This window comes from Cervus canadensis, chromosome 31 (genome assembly GCF_019320065.1).
Source record: "Cervus canadensis isolate Bull #8, Minnesota chromosome 31, ASM1932006v1, whole genome shotgun sequence".
Lineage (NCBI taxonomy): Eukaryota > Metazoa > Chordata > Mammalia > Artiodactyla > Cervidae > Cervus > Cervus canadensis.
In genome coordinates this window covers 21234132-21257303 of record NC_057416.1, presented here as the reverse complement: position 1 = coordinate 21257303, position 23172 = coordinate 21234132, and the positions used below count along the sequence as shown (strand labels likewise).

Genomic DNA, 23172 nt, shown 5'->3' with positions numbered 1-23172 from the left:
CATCTCAAAAATATACAAGCAACTCCTGCAGCTCAATTCCAGAAAAATAAATGACCCAATCAAAAAATGGGCCAAAGAACTAAACAGACATTTCTCCAAGGAAGACATACAGATGGCTAACAAACACATGAAAAGATGCTCAACATCACTCATTATTAGAGAAATGCAAACCAAAACCACAATGAGGTACCATTACACGCCAGTCAGGATGGCTGCTATCCAAAAGTCTACAAGCAATAAATGCTGGAGAGGGTGTGGAGAAAAGGGAACCCTCTTACACTGTTGGTGGGAATGCAAACTAGTACAGCCGCTATGGAAAACAGTGTGGAGATTTCTTAAAAAACTGGAAATAGAACTGCCATATGACCCAGCAATCCCACTTCTGCGCATACACACTGAGGAAACCAGATCTGAAAGAGACACGTGCACCCCAATGTTCATCGCAGCACTGTTTATAATAGCCAGGACATGGAAGCAACCTAGATGCCCATCAGCAGATGAATGGATAAGGAAGCTGTGGTACATATACACCGTGGAATATTACTCAGCCGTTAAAAAGAATTCATTTGAACCAGTCCTAATGAGATGGATGAAACTGGAGCCCCTTATACAGAGTGAAGTAAGCCAGAAAGATAAAGAACATTACAGCATACTAACACAAATATATGGAATTTAGAAAGACGGTAACGATAACCCTATATGCAAAACAGAAAAAGAGACACAGAAGTACAGAACAGACTTTTGAACCCTGTGGGAGAAGGTGAGGGTGGGATGTTTCGAAAGAACAACATGTATATTATCTATAGTGAAACAGATCACCAGCCCAGGTGGGATGCATGAGACAAGTGCTCGGGCCTGGTGCACTGGGAAGACCCAGAGGAATCGGGTGGAGAGGGAGGGGGGATCGGGATGGGGAATGCATGTAACTCCATGGCTGATTCATGTCAATGTATGACAAAACCCACTGAAATGTTGTGAAGTAATTAGCCTCCAACTAATAAAAAAAAATAAGAAAAAAAAAATAAAAAAAATAAAGGAAAGATGTTGAACATCAAAAAAAAAAAGGAAGCCAAATGTGTAATTCAAATTTATCTCGAATCAACAACAGATACTGCCATAAAGGTAAGAAAGGAAGTTCTCCTTTGATTCTATTAATATCTGCCCTCATCTTTACATGTAAGAAGGTCCGAAATGCTCCAGAGCATCTCTCTCAAATCAACCTTCTATGCTTTTCCTTCTCAGCTTGATCTTTATAAACTCATTTAAAAAAAAAATCACATGAAGAAATAAACTATTAAGGGAAGTAACTGGTAGAAATAGCATCACAACAGATTTAGGCCTTTAAGGACTTTGGGAATTATGAAAAATATATACAGAATCAATATGCATTATGTATCAGGTTTTGAAATAATTAAGGTAGAATTAAAAACAAATGAGACTAACTGCCAAGATGTTCAAGCAGATTTGAACAACAACAACAACAAAAAACCAAGAGATAAGAATCTTAGAAATGAATGACAAAATTACTAAAATTAAAAGCTTGATGGAAGGATTGAAAGAGAGATTAGCTACTGAGTAAGAACTGGGGCATGTAGATCTGAATAAACAGGCAGAGTGAGGCACAGGCTAATAAAGAAATAGAAATGAAGGTGAAGCTAAGGGATGTGGAAGGTTAAGAGAATGAAAAGACATATCTTCAGAGCTTCTGAAAAAGGCCTAGAGAGCTAGAGAAAAAGGGGAGAGGGCATTTCTGAAGACATAATGCTGAGGACTTTCCAAAATGGACAAAAATGTGATTCTGCACACATGATGGGCACGATGTATATAACAAGTAAAGTAGAAAAATAAATATGTGCCTATCACGTTCTAGTAAAAAGGGTGGAAGGCCGAAGACAGAAGGTTCTTTAAATCAGGCAGTGAGAGAAAGCAAGGTTCTTTAAAGGAATGAGGACAACTGACTTTAAACAGACGCTTGGGTGAAATAAAGTGACATGGAAGAAGACCATCATGTATCTCCTTATCTAAGAAATAACTGCGTGAAATTTTGGAAAAATATAGGTACTCTTTCTACTGAAACAAACACATGAACTTTCAAAGCACTCTGTGGAAAAACTTTTTGAAGACCAACACAGAACAAAGACAGCAAAGATCGCCTTCATTCTGGGTATTATCTTGGTGTTCGTTTTGTTCATCTGTCGATCTTGAAATTGAAGGAATTTAGATGCCCAACTTACAATCAACTTATGAATGAATATATTTCAGTAGAAAAAAAAACTTTGACTTATGAAAATAATATTTGGTTTAACCAGTCTCATAGTCAAGAAGTATTCATATTTTCATAATTTGAACCCTTTTATGATCTTATGAAGTAGTCCTTTATGCTTCCCCTGGAACCATATGCTTGTAATATGATAAGAAGCAAATGCACCCCTCTGCCCCCAGATTAAAGGGCCAGTGTCTGCTCCTCAGAACTTACCTCCCCCTCTGTGGACTGCAAATGCAGCTCCTTCCTACAGGTGGCCTTGAAGTCTCCAGCTGCAGCACTCACCTGGACCCCCCGAGGAGCTTCCATTATCAAGGACCTGGTTGGTGATTCAAGCCTAAAAAATAATTAACAAAAACAAAATTCCTAAAACCTTAATATTGAAAAGATAATGCTAGTCAACTAAAACAAACAGGCAGGCATAAATACCAATGCCTGCCATTAAAAAAAAAAATCTAAAATGGGTTTTACAAAGATTTTGTATTGTATTCTCTATTTTTTGGCTCTTTATGAAATTCTTCAATTGTTAGCATCAATTCTTTAGTCTCATTTGTATAACGATTTAGTAACAGTTTCCTGTGTTGTTTCTCTTCACAATGCCTGTGAAAAGTAGGTCGTGATAAGTTTACCAGTTTAAATCTTTTATACATTTTCAGTATTAATGATGGAGTTTTAAGCAGTAAATTTGTAGCAAGTTAGCATGTAAGTATCCCTCAGTTGCCTTGCTAAGATGAGTTTTAACGAAAATATTTACTATTGAGAACTTTCAAGTGTGCCCAGTCAAAATTCTGTAAACTAAAGAATTCTCAAAGGGCTCTTTACAGTTCTAGAAATTAGTTAAAATGAAGATAAGATATTTCCTACATCAACTGACCTCTATTAGCCCAAGAAAATGTGCTCAGAATGAATGACATTAGTCTGAGAAAGAAAAATTAAATGAGGGGTGAGATACAAGTGTTTTAGATAGGCTGCAAAAAGGATAGTTGGAAGAGATTTCAAAATTATCTTCAAATATAAACCTAGAGAAAGAGCAAATGGAAGTAAAATACAGAAGCAAGAAAATAGTCATAAAAAGCACTCGGTGTGATAAGAGATCTTATCCTGGAGTGGGTCATTTTGGATAATAGCTCTGCTCTGGGGCCGCAATTGCCTGCGTTCTGTTGACCACGGGACTTCAGAACAAAAGTTCCTTCAGGCTCACCTTCACCATCATCCAGAGTAACTGGTCTCCTTTGAGGTTACAGACTCAGAACAGATGTGCAGAGAGAACCTCATGGAATAGTTTGAGCACTGAAGATCAGCTCTCTCTCTCAGTAAAGTTGAACTTAAAGACTTGAAAGTGATATTGAAGGACTAGAGCCAGCATTTAGAAGTGATTTTGATGCTTTAAACATTTTTTCACTCACCAGAGAAACTTTGAAACTTTGATTTCTGGGTCTTTGGGATATCTTCACAAAATCCCTGGAGGGGGCAGGCTTTGATTATATGAAAGTATTAGTCACTCAGTCATGTCCAACCCTTGGCAACCCCGTGGACTATAGCCCACCAGGCTCCTCTGTCCATGGGATTTCCCAGGCAAGGACACTGGAGTGGGCTGCCGTTTCCTTCTCCAGGGGATCTTCCTGACGGCGGATCAAACCTGGGTCTCCTGCACTGCAGGCAGATTCTTTACCATCTGAGCCACCAGGAAAGCCCTTGATTATATATATATATATAAGAAATGTCTGTTTGGTTTTTCTTTAAACACAAATCACACGTTTTCATAGAATATTTGCAAACTTCAAAAAGAATTACTCATCAGTTTTTTGATTCATAATCCTTTTTTTTTTTTTTTAAACGTATTTTATTTATTTATTTTGGGTTGTGCTGGGATTCGTTGCTGCATAGGTTTTTCTCTAGTTGAGCTCTCAGTGAGTGGGGGCTGCTCTCTAATTGCGATGTATGAGCTTCTGACTTCAGTGGCTTCTCTTGCGGAGGATGGGCTCTAGGGTGACAGTTTCAGCCTAGCTCCCAGACTCTAGAGCACAGATCATAGTTGTGCCACATGGGCTTGGTTGTCCTGTGGCATGTGGGATCATCTCAGATCAAGGATTGAACTCATGTCTCCTGCACTGGCAGACAGATTCTTTACCACTGAGCCATCTGGGAAGCCCTGATTCATAATCCTTATACTTTGTACATAGTATCTAAATTTCAAAATCTGAATGTTTAAATGTAAATTTACATGATACACCCCCAAATATACTCACCTTAAATGGTGCATCTGAGACCATTACTATTTCTATTTGGTAATTACCTATAACGTTAAGTGTAATTAGGTACGTTTGGACATGATTGAACCACTCAAATAGAAGTCAGGTAAGAATTTAGCTAACATGGATTAATGTTCTGAAACAGATTATAAGTCTGACAACTAAGGAAACACAACTCGATGAACTTGGGGTTATTTTGTCAAATAATTGATACGGTTTAGTTTGCAAGGATAAGGGAGTGGGATACTTATATTTGACAGTAAAATATCTCTATTAAGTGTGAACATTTTTTTTTACCATATTTCTACTAGCACATTAAAATATATTAAGTCCTTCTGGGCTTTTGGGGACTTCCCTGGTGGCTCAGATGGGAAAGCGTCTGCCTGCAATGGCGGAGACCCGGGTTCGATCCCTGGGTCAGGAAGATCCCCTGGAGAAGGCAATGGCAACCCACTCCAGTACTCTTGCCTGGAAAATTCCATGTCAGAGGAGCCTTGTAGGCTACAGTCCATGGGGTCGCATCGTCGGACACAACGGAGTGACTTCACTTCACTTCACTTCTGGGCTTTTGAGTTTTTCCATTCTCATCCTTACTAATTCAGTTCAGTTCAGTCACTCAGTTGTGTTGGACTCTTTGTTACGCCATGGACTGCAGCATGCCAGGCTTCCCTGTCCATCACCAACTTCTGGAGCTTGCTCAGTCTCGTGTCCATTGAGTCGGTGATGCCATTCAACCATCTCTTCCTCTGTCGTCCCCTTCTCCTCCCGCCCTCAATCTTTCCTAGCATCAGGGTCTTTTCCAATGAGTCAGTTCTTTGCATTAGGTGGCCAAAGTATTGGAGTTCCAGCTTCAGCATCAGTCCTTCCAATGAATATTCAGGACTGATTTCCTCTAGGATGGACTGGTTGGATCTCCTTGCAGTCCAAGGGACTCTCAAGAGTCTTCTCCAACACCACAGTTCAAAAGCATCAATTCTTCGGTGCTCAGCTTTCTTTAATTTCTAACTATTTAATTAGAATTTCTAATTTTTTATTAATAATTTAATTAGAATTTCAAATTATTTAATTTTAAAAAATGTTTATTGTCTTCTTCGTTTTAGACCTTAGGAACTCATTGCCAGTGTTGCCTTCGAGCGTTTTGTTAGCCCTGACTTAGGGGAACCCTATTCAAAGAAGCAAAGACTCAGACAGGACTGAGTGATTCAGCAACAACAACAATTCAAAGAAGCAGTAAAGGTGGAGAGATGGCCAGACGTTGGTTCAGGAAAGTGAGCCAGCAGCAATAAGCTTCAGTTTTATCTTTTCTAGATATGCCTGCTTTTTTATAGGATTGTAAGAAATTTCTTAAATTGATCCAGGGAAATAAGAATGTAGTGGGATAGTATTTTGAAATATAACAGGATTTCCTCCCTTGTCCCATTTCCTTGCACCCTAAGCCATCCCTCTATTCATTAAACATCATCCTTTGCCACACATTGTGGATAACAGAGCAGATAGACTGTTAAAAATCTTTCATTTCCTAATGTTATAAACATTTTGAGTTGAAAAAAAACCAGCTATTTATTGTGTTTAAAATGATTCAGCACATAAATAAAAACCATGTCCATGAGACCTCATTGTTTATTTCACTAGTTGGAGAACTGTTTTCTTGATTCACAGGCTAGAGAAGATTTGAAGAGAAATGAACAGAATTGGTCTTGAATGGCTCTCTGTATTCTGCTACCTGAGGTCATGTCCAAGGTTGTGGGCCCTTCTTTAGGTGTTAGAGATCTCAGGAGAGAGGGATATTTCAGGATAACTGAGAAGAAGAGACCATGGATCCTCAAAGGAGAAAGGACTAGGGACCTGTGGTTACTGAGGACTTGGTGATGCTAAGGAGAACATCTTGGGAATTGCCAGCTGGATCATGAGGCTGCCAAGGACCAAGTGTCAGCCTAGATGCTTTGGCAGTGCAGGCATCTTGGTGGAATGAGGCAACCCCCACAGAGCTGAATAGACTGGGGCCTGGTGTCTGATATTGAGTGCAATGGAGACCAAACATGCAAATTAAAGTTTTAGGGGAATATTTTCATTTCTTATAAAGCTAATTTTGTACCCTAAGACAATATGTGTGTGCATGTGCTCAGTCGTGTCCAACACTGTGTGACTCATGGACTATACCCCACCAGGCTCTTCTTCCATGGAATTTTCCAGGCAAGAATACTGGAGTGGGTTGACCTGCCATATATATTAAAAACTTATCAAGGGGTCAAGGGATACAGAAAACATGCTATATGATATATATAATATAAAATACATTAAAAAAAGTTGTCAAGGAATACATATGCTGCTGCTGCTGCTGCCAAGTCGCTTCAGTCGTGTCCGACTCTGTGCGACCCCATAGATGGCAGCCCACCAGACTCCCTGGGAGTCTCCAGGCAAGAACACTGGAGTGGGTTGCCATTTCCTTCTCCAGGAGTACATATATACCTGCTCAAACCCAGGTCTCCTGCATTGCAGGCAGACTCTTTGCCGACTGAGCCACCAGGAAAGCCAGTATACTTGCTATGATATATATCATACATATTGGGTTGCCATTTCCTTCTCCAATAACTTACCAAGTGGTACATAAAACATTAAAAAATGACAGTTTTACAGTATGGATAAATCCTTCAGGTTCTGAAAGTGATTAAGGTTTTGAATTAAATAGATTTCCACTGTATGCTTTGCTAAGCTTGATAAAATTAAAAGTAGTGATCACTAAGAAATGATATAAATTTTTATTAAAAAAGCACTGTTTTATATAGTATCCATCATTCAGATGAATAATATACATGATGAACTTTAATTATGGAGAATATGCAGGTAGAGTATATATTAAAATTTTATTAGACTATTTGGAGGATTTCATAATTCTATTTTCAAAGGAACACGTGTGGTAGTCAAATATTTCTTATGAACATGAAAATAAAATAAGCTGCAAACTATTTTTTATGAGCTTGCCTGACTGTTTAGCATAAGCAAGTAAGTTAAACTTGGGGGAGCAAAAATTTCATATCACAACCACAAGGTATAGGTAGTGTTAGTTATGTCTGACACTTTGTGACCCCAAGGACTATAGCCTGTCAGGCTCCTCTGTCCATGGGATTTTCCAGGCAAGAATATTGGAGTGGGTTGTCATTTCCTTCTCCAGCCACAATGTATATGGAGACCCAAAATCTTCAAATTAACACCATTGTGAGTAGCACAGATTCACTGTGAGCATTTACAGAAGTATGTATTAATCTGAATCACCCAGTGTTAATATTAATAATTACATGTCTACTTACATTTACATTTAGACACATTACCTAACTAAAACTGCACATCATCTCTAGGTCTTTCACTTGGTGAATAGGGAAAAAACACATTTTTCACAAGCAGTGTATAAATTTGCTCCATACTTCCATCTAGAATGCAAGTGTTAAACTTCATGAATTCTAACAAGAAAATGATCTTTGCATTTAAGCATGAGGCATTTTTAAAATGTTCTGAAATCAAGTAAGCATAGTATCATAATTCTAACTATCCACAAAACATTATAGAACGAGTAGATGTACAAAATTTAAAGTAAAAAAATAAAATGTAGACATGATATTACCAGTTATCCCACCTTATGAAAAGGACTTAATGATTGTGTAACAACATATTTCATTGACTATTTTGTAAATAATATTTTCACAGGTCTTTACTAGAAAGTTGGGTACTTCTAGAGGCTGTATTATAAAGTGCAGGATATAGAAAAGAATTTCTTATATTGAAAGTGTGGCTGCATACTATAAAGTAATATAAGTTATTTCCAAGAAGCAGTATAGGAAATTCAGGTATAAACTCACTGACACAATTATTCCATGCAAGAGTTGTATCAATCTAATGAAAAAATTAAACATAGGACTTTGAATAAAAATCTCACAGATTGCACTAGAAATTTAAAATCCAGTTAACCTCACTGAGGCTCAGTTGCCTAATAAATAAAATTACAGAGCATCTGAAATATAAAAGATTTTATTCATTGCAAAACATCATTAAATCTGTTCTCTATTAGTTTGTTAGCCATCTATTTAGAGTAATATACTAAAAGCTAGTACTGGGAACTTATTCTATACTTAAAACTTTACATGGATTATCTTTTAACCATCCCACCAGCACGGTGAAATGTACTCTACTAAGAAATGAAAATATTTCTGAAAAACTTTAATTTACATGTTTGGTCTCCATTGCACTCAATATCAGCACTCTAATAATCTATATTTTACCTAGAAAGTCTTTGAATTTTAGTGTGATTGAGTAATTTTATCAGGATTATTTAGCTACTGCAGATACTTTAGAATATTCATAGCAATCTTTAAAAAAGAGCAACAATGTTGGAGAACTTAAAAACTATTGCAAAGCTACAGCAAATAAGACAGTGCTGACCTGACATAAGGATAACAAATAGAAAATCAGAATCAAATAGAGACCCAGAAATAGTTACATGTATGAGCTTCTGAGTTTTGACAAAGTCAGTAAAGTGATTCAATGAGAAAAAGCAAAGTCTTTTCAACAAATGGTGCTGGAATAATTCATCTCTATATGGACAAAATAAACCTCAATTTATGCCACACAGTTATCAAAATTAAAAGCTAAAAAATAAGGCTTTTAAAGAAAAGCATCTTTGTGACTTGGGAGTAGGCAAAACATTCTTAGGCCACAAAAAGCAGTAACTAGTAAATGTTTAAAATGATATGTATATGAAAAAGTGATTAATATTAATATTAATTATCAAGTAATAACAAATTAATAATGTGAAATTCCACAGAACAGTCACCAGAATGACTTGAATTAATAAAATTGCTAATACTAAATATTAGTGAACCTGTGAAACACAAAATTCTCTTTCATATTTGATGGAAGATGATGAAATAAAATTTGTATTTTAAAGGAGGACAAGAACATTTAAAAGTAAAATTCTCTCTCTTAGCTTGGGCCTGCTCCCTCTGCCCCTAATGTGCAATGTACATCTACGCCTCATGTTAACCAGAGCACCTCAAAGTGGGAATGCCTGCTCCACAGGAAGATCTTTCCTTCTTCTGACACTAGCTATGTAACCTCTTAAAAGAATAACATTTTCCCCATATCTGTAGGGGGTCATAAGGCCTTGCTGCTCCCCATGTACTACGCTTGTGAAAAGTGAGTGTTAGTTACTCACTGTGGCCAACTCTTTGCCACCCCATGGACTATAGCTGGCCAGTCTTCTATGTCTATGGAATTCTCCAGACAAAAATACTGGTGAGTGAGCGAATGAATGAAAGTCACTCAGTCGTGTCTGACTCTTTGCGACCGCATGGGCTACACAGTCCATGGAGTTCTCCAGACCAGAATACTGGAGTGGGTAGCCTTTCCCTTCTCCAGGGGATCTTCCCAACCCAGGGATTGAACCCAGGTCTCCCACATTGCAGGTGCATTCTTTACTAGCTGAGCCACAAGGAAGGCCCAAGAGTACTGGAGTGGGTAGCCTACCCCTTCTCCAGGGGAACTTCCCAACCCAGGAAATCGAACCAGGGTCTCCTGCATTGTAGGCAGATTCTTTACCAACTGAGATACCAGGAGAGGGTTGCCATTCCCTTCTCCAAGGGATCTTCCTGATCCAGGGATCGAACCTGGGTCTCTTGCACTGCAGGCAGGATCTTCACCATTTGAGCCACCAAGGAAGGCCCTTGTACTATACTTACTTGGACTATTAGTCTTTGGTGAACTTTATGTAAAATATCAGTATATCCTGTGTCTTGAAAATGTACATGACTGAGCCATCCCCTTCTGACAGACAGAACAGCTCTCAGGGTTTCTGAGAGTCTATCTCTTGAATTATAATCTAGTGTGGCTTGAATAAGATTTCTTTTCACTAATTCTTCTTAGCTTGACTGTTGACTGAAATTTCATTGACAAAGAGTTAAGTGATACAACCACTTTGGAAAGTTCTGGCATTTTTATATAAAACTGAACATGGCTAGATACATCCCCATGCATCTTTCAATTAGGAAAATGCATAAATAAAATATTTTATGTTCATACAGCCAATCAGCAATAAAGCAGAAAGGAGACAGACAACATCATGGATAGATCTCAAAAACACTGTGTGGAATGAAATAAATCTAACAAATAGTACATCTTCTATGATCAATTTATGTTAGTATTAAATCAGTCTACCCTAGTACAGAGTTAAAAAAAAAAAGGAGAGTAGAGTTTGCTTCTGGTGGGTCATGGTGGGGATTTACCAGGAAAGAGATGAGGGAACTTTCTGGAGTGATGGCAAAATTTTGGGTTACACAAGTGTATGCATTTTCAAAACCCAGCAAATAAGCATTTAGGCTTTGTGAATATCATTGCTTAATTATTTTACAGTGAAAGGAAAGAAACTGTAAGTGATCTTCAATGCTAGTTAATGATGTACATGCTGAAGTGATGAGGAAAAGTGTGCAGATTTACACAACTTATGCTTGAATGAATAAAAATAAGATATATTGGTAGATGGATAGTTGAAACATATACATAATTAAAGACATAGAGAAAAATGATACTAGAAGAATCTAGCTGGGGGTATAGGTGCTTTCTGTAAAATACCCTTAACATGTAGTATGGGCTTCCCTGGTGGCTCAGTGGTAAAGAATCCACCTGCAATGCAGGAGACCTGGGTTCAGTCCCTGGGTTGGGAAGATCACCTGGAGAAGGGCATGGCAACCCACTCCAATATTCTTACCCAGAAAATCCCCATGGACAGAGGAGCCTGGCGGGCTTCAGTCCATGGGGTCACAAAGAATCCGACACAACTGAGTAACTAAGAACAGCAGGTAGAATGCTTGAGAATTTCTGTAGTAACTTGTGGGAAAGAAAGTGTGGTCACAGAACTTATAGGATTATCCAGTTTCTGGGGGTAAAGTTTGTCAAACTGTGTGCTATGAAAATCTAAATAAACAAATGTTAATTGATGCTAATGTTTGATGATTATTGACTATTATAATACAGATATTAATGACATACAGGAATACTGAAAAAATATGTAATTCCTGTTGCTAAATCACAATATTAACATAAATGTTATATTATTCAAAGTCTATATTTTACAATATTTCCAGGAAAGGAGTATCTAGAAAAAACATCTGATATTAATAGTTTACCTCAAAATTCAAGAGTTTTAGGTATTTCTGGATAAACTCATATTTACTTCCATATTATGAAAATTCAAATATGTCTAAATAATAAACATGTGTAATAAAATTCCAACAAGAAACTCAGTAGAGTCTCTTGAAAGAAAACTTTATGTCAAAATATTTTTAGAGGAAAAATATGTATGACAGTTATCAGATTTGTTAAATGAAGGTAAAGTAGGAGACTCTCCTTTTAAAATTAGAACTTAATATAAAGGTATTTTAATTAAAATGATATCAAAATTATAAATAGAAAATTTGGTCAATGAAACACAATACAATCTAAAACAAATGGCAAGTATATATGAAAAGTTAATATTTGACAAGCTGTAGCAGTCCTTTTGGGGTGGAAAATATGAGGTTATTTAGTAAATGATGCTTAATATGTTGACTTTCCATACAGAAGAAATAACATTAGATACTTAACAAACTCTGTATGAATAATTTCTAGATTTATCTATTAAAAATATAAATATGAATAAATTAGAGACTATTTTCCAATAGAAAATTGGAAGAAAATTCAGAACATAATTTCCCATTTTATTTACTCAAAATATAAAAGAAATATATTAGAAATAAATATATAAGAAATAAGCTAGTGTACAAAATAAACAATAAAATTAGAAGAAATCCAAATCTAGAAAAGGGAAACCTTGGAAACAAAACTAAAGCCCAGAAATCATAAGGAAAAAGAATTTAGATCATTTACAATTTCAGTCTTTGGTTGGAATGATTTTTCTCCAGTTGCCCTCCACTTCTCAAACTAGCCTAGAATCCCTTTAGAATGCCCTGGGCTCAGATTAGGAGACTGGAATCAGACTAAACCTGGATATAAGTAGACTTTTGGCAACAGAATATCAACAGATAAATGATACCCTGAGTTTCTTCTCTATTGAAATTTTCAAGCTTTCACTGAGGAAAGTTTACAACATACACTTATTAATTTTACTACAAAATACTTTTTAAAAGGCCTGTTGAAAACTGAAGCCCACATGTATTAGAAGAACTTGTGAATTTCTATGTTGTTAGTCTCTGGAATTAGTGAAGAACAATTGTGTTCATTTTTATAGCATTATAGTAATCACAATAATGGACCGCAGAGGAGTTTTCAAAGTGGGTAGTCAGGGATTATAGCAGAGAGAAGGATTAATGTTGAACTGAAGTCATTCCTCTGCCTGTATTTTCCAAGCAATTCAGTTTTGGTGTTTAGATACCAAAAATGTAACAAGATTTTGTTTTTAAGGTGTTCTGCAATTCTCAAATTTGAAAATGAGTGGTCAAGATCTCTAGAATTCTCAACATTCTGAGAAAATGATTCAGACTTCTCTTACTCTAAGTCGTAAGATGCAATTACTAAATGCAAACTTAAGCAGAACTTGAGTATGATGTATCTTGTTCTTGCTAAATATTTAACACAGTACCAGAGATAGAGTTGGCACTCATTATTTGCCATTTCAAGGATGAAATAAATGGGGAATTGAACAGAAAAGTGTCTTAAGAAAAAATAATACAATGCAAACTGTGACCTGAACATGTATTCTTATATTATCTCATCACTGTTACTGTCTTATCACTTTAGGCTACCCTGAGCTTTCTTTAGCTGCAAAGGACATGGTTTCTGTTATCACATTTGTATTGTTTCCTGCCCATTTGCACACCCTTTATGGTCTCTTCCTGAAAATTAGATCAAACAAATCCCTCTGTCAATCATTACTCCCAGTTCTCAAGTGAAGGGAAGCATCTCATGAACATTTGCTACTAACTCTAAACAAATATATAAATACATACAGAGAATGAAAGAACAAAAGGAAGGAAGGAGGAAAGAGAGGGAGGGAAGAAAAGAAAAGAGAAGAGAGGAGAGGAGAGGTATGGGGAAGGGAAGTGGAGAGGAGAAAAACACTACTTCATCATCACTTTTTTTTTTTTCTCATAGGTAGAAAAATACCAGCAAAGTATTTTACCTCTTTACTGACAAATTCTCTCAGGGAAAAAACCCATACCATTTAATAACTTGTGGCTTTTCCTTGAACACAAGAATGATGCAAATTAAAGCTCTATGTTTCCAGAGATTAATTAGGAGCCTGTCAACCTCACATTTTTGTTTTAAATTATATACATATGAGAATAGAAATGATGAAAAGATCCCAATTCTATCATTAAATATTAACTCATTTTACTGATTCAAAGTCTAGATTCTTGCCTTATTCTTGAACTGGGAGAAATGATGACTGAGGATTTGTTTTATCTGATTTGCAGGAAGAGACCATAAAGGGTGTGCAAATGGGCAGGAAATAATACAAATATGAAGACAGAAACCTGCAGCTAGAGAAAGCTCGGGGTAGCCTAAAGCAGTAAGATAGTAACAGTGATAAGTAATAGAATGCAGATCCAAACAATCCTTGGACAATGGGCATTACGTTATACATTTTATCACTTTTCACCAAAGACTGCAGAAATTCTATTGAACTGCAATAATTTAGCTACATATTAATTAAAGAAAAAAGAAAAAGAACATTTATACTTGGATTATTTCAGGCAAACAGGCTATGATGTCCTTGACGACTATTTGTTGTTTACTTAACAAATATGTCCCTGCCAAAAACCAGTATCACTTGATATTAAAAAAAAAATAAAGAAACTCCATGTACGTATGTTTAAAAGTCACATGAAGACTAGTGCAGACCTTGGCACATATTAAGCATTCATCAAACAGCTGTTGAGTAAATAAATTATAGCAACCTATAACATATCCACACCAAAATATTACCTAAACTCTATAATAAACTTTTTGAAATGTTTCTTTCTAGTCTTTTACTCTTGACAAAAACAAAATCAAGGACAGCATAACTTCTTACCCCATAGATTACACATTTACTTGGTCAATCAATGTCACCTTCTTGATTAGACTTAGGTGTCAGCTAAGGGCAGTTCTTATTGCCCTGAAAGGAAAATTGCCAGCAGGGCTTGTAAGGATCTTCTCAGACACTGCTTTTAATCTTCAGTACACAAATGAATAATTGAACACTGCCAGCATTATAGTGCTTTGCTTCTATTTCAGTTTTGGAATTTAGATTAGTACCACTCATCTTGAGGGCTGCCAATCTGCTTTTAGCACTAGCAGATAAGTCTAGCTAGGCTCAGTGTTTAAATAATTTATGAATAATTAGAAAATAAGAGCCAGAAACATGATATACTAATTATAATTTAATTCACATCCATACTTATGAAAGTTGAGACATGTCAGCAAGGTAATTAAAATAGCAATTGGTTCTTACTCCTTTTTTGGCAATAGGCTTTTCGTAATGAAATTTGTGAAATGAGTACATAATTACTAAAATGTTAGAGGCAAAAAAAGAAATGTTTCTTTTAGCACTTAGTAATTAAAATTTTTATTGAATGAAACGCTGGTATCCGTGATAAAACACAGCTCAAAAAAGTAGGAATTTCCAGTAGTCATGTATGGATGTGAGAGTTGGACTATAAAGAAAGCTGAGCGCCAAAGAATTGATGCTTTTGAACTGTGGTGTTGGAGAAGACTCTTGAGAGTCCCTTGGACTGCAAGGAGATCCAACCAGTCCATCCTAAAGGAAACCAGTCCTGAATACTCATTGGAAGGACTGATACTGAAGCTGAAACTCCAATACTTTGGCCACCTGATGTGAAGAACTGACTCATTGGAAAAGACCCTGATGCTGGGAAAGATTGAAGGCAGGAGGAAAAGGGGACGACTGAGGATGAGATGGTTGGATGGCATCACTGACTTGATGGACATGAGTTTGAGCAAGCTCTGGGAGTTGGTGATGGACAGGGAGGCCTGGCGTGACCTGGACATGACTGAGGAACTGAACTGAACTGAATGTTAGTCACATGTATCTTAGTAATACAATAACAAATGATACTACACTCCTTATACGTAGGCATTTAGTATCCTCATTATTCAGTTTTACTAATAAACAAATTATTACAACACTACTATGTGTGAGATAGAGTGCCTGGCTGTTTCTGAACTAAAGATAAACAAGGAAGATGTTGATCCTGTTCTGGTGGGAACACAACCTTGTTAAGTAGTAAGGAAAAAATAATTTATACAAAAATGTTGAGTTGCCAACTGAGAATAGAATCATAAATAAAGACTATAACACACTATGAGACACTGTTTTCACATATTCTTCAAGCTCCTAAATCCTTCTGGTTCAGTATAAAGTAAATAATTTTCATATTTGTCTTATTAAAAATACTTTGATCACATGAAGAGGCCCACTTTCTCTGTTATTAACTAGCTGTTTAAATCTGCACTACTCACCTAGTGAGAAACCATATTTTTAAAGGCCTTTTATCACAGAATTACAAGGGCTGCAAAGTTTACTGTTGTAAGTGTGACATTTTTCTTTAACACTTTTCAACTTGATTTTTCTAATTTTATTTGAGTATTTTTTCCACTCGTCCACCTAGGAAGGGCTGAGCCTGCTTTTCATGAAATAAAATGAGTTGCTCAATATTTTATTGTGTTTTCAAGACAAAGACTCTCTCTCAGGTTAATATTTTAATTTAGCTTTAAAAATGATTTTAAATATGTAATTTATTTTTAATATCAGTAAGGTTGTCTTTTTTAATATCATAGGAAATGCACTTTAGTATGCTATCTGTGTGTGTTAGTCATGTCTGACTCTTTGTGACCCCATGGACTGTGTAGCCCATCAGGCCCCTCTGTCCATGTGATTCTCCAGGCAAGATTACTGGAGTGGGTTGCCGTTTCCTTCTCCAGGGGATCTTCCTGACCCAGGGATCGAACCCAGGTCCCCTGCATCACAGGCAGATTCTTTACCATCTGGGTTATAGGGAAGTCCAGTATGCTATTAACCTATTTGAAATTAATGATAGAAAATATTGTGTTTTTTTAATATAATATTGTATTGGTTTAAGGTATAATAATTTTAATATATGTATATATTGCAAATATTTATAATATACAATATATACCACTGCAAGTTATATATTATATATAGTTTTATATACAATTTATACAATATATATTGAATATAACTTATTTCTTGAATTAAGAACAATAGATAAGTTATTATCTTATCTAAACAATAGACTAGATTTTAGTATTTTAACTTTTATCAATGATTGCCATGATTATCCTGGGGAGAATACACTACAAAATTGTCTTCTCAAACTGACGGACAGAGCTTATTTCACCAAATATATAAGATTAAGGAGTCCATCATAGGGCAGTTAAGTTTTGCCTTTTACTGATGGCTGTTTACTTTGGTTTCTATATTTCCCTCTACTTCTCTGACTGTTTATAGCTTTCTCTCATTGTCTGCCTCCCCCTTTTTCATGCCTATATGTGCCATATGTTTCATTATCTACATCAGATTTTCTGAAATCCCTATTTGTATTAGTCCTCCTGTCAACATCCTCCATAACTGCCTTTTCTTTTCTTTTTCCACACTTCTCCTGTCTGATATATTTATTTTATATCCATTGTACATTTGTAAAGGAAAAATACACAGAAGGATAGAATAGTAACTCACACGTCCTTGCGCTCTATCAAATAGCTGATTATCTATTTGCCATGTAGACAGGGAACGTCAACTCCTTATACAGTTTTGTAGCATATTTTCTACTTTGGTTCTTTATATATCAAGGGCCATCATCAGTGATGGAAACTGTGACACAGGTGTAGAGGCCAGGACTTACCTGAGGTCTTGGGAAGGTTCTGCTCGGATGTGAGGTGTCTCAACAGAGTGCCCGAACACTGCTCCTTCAGTGCCTGAGGGCGACATGAGGGCAAGAGTCAGCATAAGCAAACGGACAGACACAGTCGTTTTCCTTTCTGTTTTTATACATTAAATATTCTTCTAAGAATGGGAAAACTTAAAATAGGACTACAACAAACTAAAAGAGAAAACCTGGAAAAAGAGTTCAAGGTAGTGAAGGACCAAAAAGGGTAAATATAAGTCCCATCATTAGTGGTGTTCAGTTGCTAAATCATGTCTGACTCTTTGCAGTCCCACCATGTTGACCCTTTTTAAGACAATCTCATTCATAAAAGTTTAGACTGAGTGAAGATTGTAACCCTCTGATCACAGAACAAATATTTATCTCGTTCCTGTTCCTTTATTCTCAGGTGTGAATTTGAAGTAGGGATATGTTACAATATTCAGTTCTTTCTACAAGCAGCAAAGTTGAAATGAAAATGTGGATGTAGTATAGGATTAATTGTTTAAAGTATAGTATTAATTGTTTAAAGGCATGGGTTTCATAGGGCATTTAGCAATTCACCCACAAGCAGCTCCCACGTTTAGTTAGAGTGATCATCAAACTGCAGAGAACAGGGCACCTTACTTTTGACTTCTGTGAAATTAAGGTTCAATCTAAAACCATAAATGGCTAGAACTCATTAGAGTGGACTTTATATGGGATCACAGTTATCTCAAGAGGTCATGTGCTCAGACAGTTGAATGATATTCTATCTAAACCTTTGTTTATTATTGTCATTTGATTTTCCAGAATGACAAGAGTTCTAATTTAACTGAGAAAAATAAAATGATTTTCTTTTACTGAGAATGATTTTTCTTTTAACTGAGAACAATAAAATGCAAAGACGTTTGTTAAAGATGATGAAAAAACACAGCCTCCTTTTTTACCTTTGTAATTTTACATAAATGAAAGCATTCCCTTGGAGATAAACTCTATTATCTTTTGGTTTAATCTTATTCAAACACCTTGGTGTAAGAATGTCATACCTTCTCCATCAATGGCTTCAACAGCAGCTCGATAATCTAGTGCAAATACAAACTTTATACCTTCAATGTTAAGCTGCTTCTACTTATCATGAAGAACAATATAAAGTAAATTGATTCCATAAGCAATGACGTAAGTGCCGTTAGGAAATTACAGAAAGCATTTAAATTCCTTAAAGGTAAGGGTATATATGGGGAAACATACTAGAATCACCAGAGGACTCTATATAAAACAGCAAAGCAATTCTTCCACCTTGAATCACAGAGGAAGAAATTGTTTTCAAAATCTGTTACATGGTTCCATCTATATTATGGTTCGAAGTGTAAATGTATAAGGTTCTGCTCCAGTAAATTCCCAAGATTACAGATTTCAGTTTGTAAACTAAAAGCCATCCACGATTGTTAACTTCTTACTGGATTTTAGTAGCTGTTGTTGGGTTTTTTGTTTTGTTTTTTCCTAGAGAGGATATTTAGGGCATACTGTTTATTTATTTAACTGTTTTCACACATTTAGAGCAATTATTTCTTTAAGGAATTTTTTCTTTTAATGTTTTGTAAAATATTTTATTTCTGTTAGTGAACAATTCTCAGGAATAAGTCTTTGGAAGTAAAGTAACAGTTTTAGATAAAACTCTGATTTTGTGATTGTGGAGGGTGGCATTTGAATAAATATTTTAGGGTACATATTTCCATTTCTCAAGGAGAGACTCCTTTGGCATTTTAAAATAAGATGTAATTTACAGATGGGATAGTATCTGTGTGCAGAGTTCAAAAATTAATTTCTACTATTTTATAATTTTGAAAACTTCCCAGATAAGATGCCAGAAACATATGATGTAACACAGATTACATAAACATATAATGAATAGTAGTAAAATTTATTTTGAAACAGAATGACACATATAGTAACTTAGTACAGAATATATCAGTGAAGGTGAAAGTAGAATGTTATTAAATGTTTAATTTTACAGTGAAGATGAAAAACTGATAAAGGTCTCAGTTCTAAGTATCAACAGAAAATATTGGTGATTTTTGTTAAGAAAAGATTCTTGAAGAAATAACTGTATAATCATACCACCTAAGGGGCTAAATTGAAAACTGCATAAAATAACATAAATAATTAACTCACTTCAGACTTCCAGATAATAAGAAAATTAATCTCATCCTCTCACTTTTTGTCCCCAAATGAGTCAAAAGGGCATCAGTAAATAAGCAACAATGATGATCTTAAAAGGAAATCAGTGAGGAAGAATAAAAGCCATCTGAGCCAGAAACAAACTCTCATAGTATAAAAAATTTAAAAATGTATAAATATAGATTTCCCATGAACAGGAAAGTCCTACAAATAACAGATTATTCATGGGGCTGCCAGACTTAGCAATTTAAAATACTGAACACTGCATTAAGTTTGAAGTTTGGTTAAAAATAAAATCATATTTTAGTATAAGTATGCAAACTTGCAGGGGGACGTACTTATACTAAAAATCATTTGTTGTTTGTTTGAAATTTAAAATTTACTTGGCACCATATATTTTACCTGGTAAATCTAACCATTCTGTGTGTGTGTTAGTCGCTCAGTCGTGTCTGACTCTGTGATCCCAGGGACTGTAGCCTGCCAGGCTCTTCTGTCCATGGATTTCTCCAAGCAAGAATACTGGAGTGGGTTGCATTCCCTTCTCCAGGGGATTTTCCCAACACAGGGATCGAACCTGCATCTCCTCCTGCATTGCAAGCAGACTCTTTACCATCTGAGCCACCAGTAATATAACCATCAGTCATTTATTTGGGACAAAGAGTATAGATCTGCTTTACCCTCACTTCAGGAAAACAAAAATGTGTGATGAATTCTCACATCTTAAGTTATAGAAACCATGGAAACCAAAAAGGAAGAGATACAAAATAACAGAGAAAAAGTAACATAACTCTGACATTTATTAATATGTACATTTAAACTTACTGAATAAATAAATATTTTTTGTTTATTACTTTTGGAAAGGATTGTTCAGAAGGGCACAGTATCAGTTCTGCTTCACTGTACAGATGCTAAAGGATATTTCAGATAACTTAATGTGAATGTTTTAAGATGTAGAGAAAATATAGACTGTTAATTTTTGTAATGGTCAGGAAAAATGAGGCTGGCAAACCTCATGGTCAAAAAACACTGGCTCTCATTCATACAATAATTTCTAGCCTCAAAACAGAAGAACAACAATGTCATATTTTTTGGTAGAAAGAAGAAAGAGTATATGAATTGTGGTCCTACTTTATATACAAAAACAGTTTTAGATATAAGCTACTAGGATAGGATGCTATTCTTTACAAATGCCTGACATAAAATAACACCCCTACCATCAAAAACATAATCAAAAATAAATTTATATATCCTTCCAAATATGGCTGTCCATAAATGCAATACTCTAATAAGCTACTCATCATCAACTTATTGGCCTCTCTATATTCTTCGGGAAGGCCAATGCAGGGAAAGAAAAGGAAACCCAAAACACCTGGTACTCCCAGCTCCTCAACTTGATAGTAACTGAAAAAAAAATTATGTGTAATGTAGTGTCTCTCCAGCTTCATGAATTCTATTGTAGTTAATTTCAGATAATACTTTATGAGGTTATTGGCTTTGTGTAGAAGAATCTGTGATCAGCAGTATATATAGAAACAAGGCAAAGATACCTCTATGCCTTGAAACATTAGTTTTATTTGTTTATTTAATTTTTCTCACTGATACTTGATAACAGATTATCTACACCTGAAAATAAGGCCTAATCAGAGATTTTAAATACCTTATGATAAGGTTAGAATCTTGGAGTTCAGGTTTTATTATGGATATACTATATACTTTGAAATTAGTCAATTTGGGAAGCAATTCCAGCTCCTTTATTCCATCTAACTAACCTTGAGCAAGCTACTTAATCTCTCCAAACTTCAGTTTCCATAGATACAAATACATGTATGGCAATGCCAACCTTACAGGTCAGGTTAAGTTTTAAATAGGATAAAATGTACCTGTTTTTATGTAAGAATTCAATATTCCTTAATTCCCTCTATCAATTTTCTTTATGAAAGTCAGACACAGAAGAAGTACACATTGTGTCTACAGACTTAATGTCCCAACATAAGTCCACTCATTATTATGTGAAATCTCTATTCCCAAATGTCAGAGCTTCAGGTAACATAATCTCATGTTGAATTTTAAAATCTTTAATTTAGACACTGAAAAGATATTCTTGAATTTAAACAGTAGGTGCATTTTATCAATCTCTAAGTCAAGGAATTCCTTAATGCAGCTGTTTGTACCAGTTAAGATCAATTGATGGTTAAATAAACTCTGAGAAAGAAGTTTCTTCTTAAAAAATGTCCAGCACGATCTTACTTTTAATTGAACTTCATCATAATATTGCATAGTAGACCCTTTAGTAACTAAAATGGATGGGTGTCTATGATCTTTTTGTGTGTTTTATATTCATTAGTTCTTTGTGCAGGATATAATAGAAATGCATCATTTGAATAACTGGAATAGGTAAAACAGTCATTAACTCTACTAAGATTTCAGTTTCCATTTAAAAATCAAAGGAAAAGTTAAAGAAAGAGTAGTACAAGGCATCATTCCTTAGAATATTTCTCTTCTCAAAGAGAGTATTTTCTCAAAGTGAAATCTTAGTCTTGTAATGGTAAGGATTCCAACCCAAAATCTTAAGGTGAACGAATCTGAGTAATATTAATCACACTACCTCTTGAATCTAATCCATGGGATTATTAGGAGACTGAAATAATCAAAATATTAATTAACATTAGGCAACCTTTCAAATTGCTATATCAAAATAGGGCTGAAGTTCAGGGCAAATTCATTTAGATTTCAGGGACAAAAATATTCCTATTTATTCATTATCTCCAAGTTTGATCCTGTGCTATTAAATACATACACATTTTTTTGTTAATTAAATTGAAAGAGACTTTCTAAATCCTTATTATTATTATTCTATTTGAGATCGGGGTCTTTTAAATTCTGTGGTTCCATTTCCTAACACTTTATCTGTATAATACAGACATTCATTGGTATATCTATATGAAGTTGTAGAATAAATAAATGTTTTCTTTGGTTTGGAAGTAAGATGAAGAACACAGCAGCAGAAAGCTACCTAGGAAGACAGCAGTTGTCACAATGGTCTCTATATGCTGCCAGAAAGGCTTCAAAGGATGGAGCTAGGGTCTGGCACAGAGTGCTTGCTGTTCTGGAGAACCAGAAAGAAGAAGAGAAAAGAGAAAACCCAGACGGATCGCAAACAAAGGAACCCAGAAAGATTGGGGCACTGTGAAAGGAAGCTAAAGAGGAGTGGAAACATGAAAATTCTATTGTTATTTGTCTTGACAGTTGCCAATGAGCTCTCTTCCTGCCTTCAGTTTTTCAAAAAAATCTACCATGATCGGAGGCATGAGACAAGCGCTTGGGCCTGGTGCACTGGGGAGACCCAGAGGAATCGGGTGGAGAGGGAGGTGGGAGGGGGGATCGGGATGGGGAATACGTGTAAATCCATGGCTGATTCATGTCAATGTATGATAAAAACCACTACAATATTGTAAAGTAATTAGCCTCCAACTAATAAAAATGAATGGAAAAAAAAATCTACCATGATCATTATATATATATACATATATATATATAATTATTTTTTGAAAGGGACAAAGAAGAGTAT

General features: G+C 35.5%; 1 protein-coding gene across 1 annotated transcript in view; it reads right to left on the bottom strand.

Annotated features, from left to right (window-relative positions):
• Nucleotides 1–23172, bottom strand: part of SGCZ (sarcoglycan zeta) — a 1068194-nt gene that overhangs the window by 8787 nt on the left and 1036235 nt on the right. The window contains exons 6-7 of the mRNA XM_043454521.1: nt 17424–17496; nt 2477–2600 (exon numbers count right to left, since the gene is read on the bottom strand). Of these exons, the coding sequence (XP_043310456.1) occupies nt 2477–2600; nt 17424–17496 (197 nt within the window). The remainder of the gene's footprint in view (nt 1–2476; nt 2601–17423; nt 17497–23172) is intronic.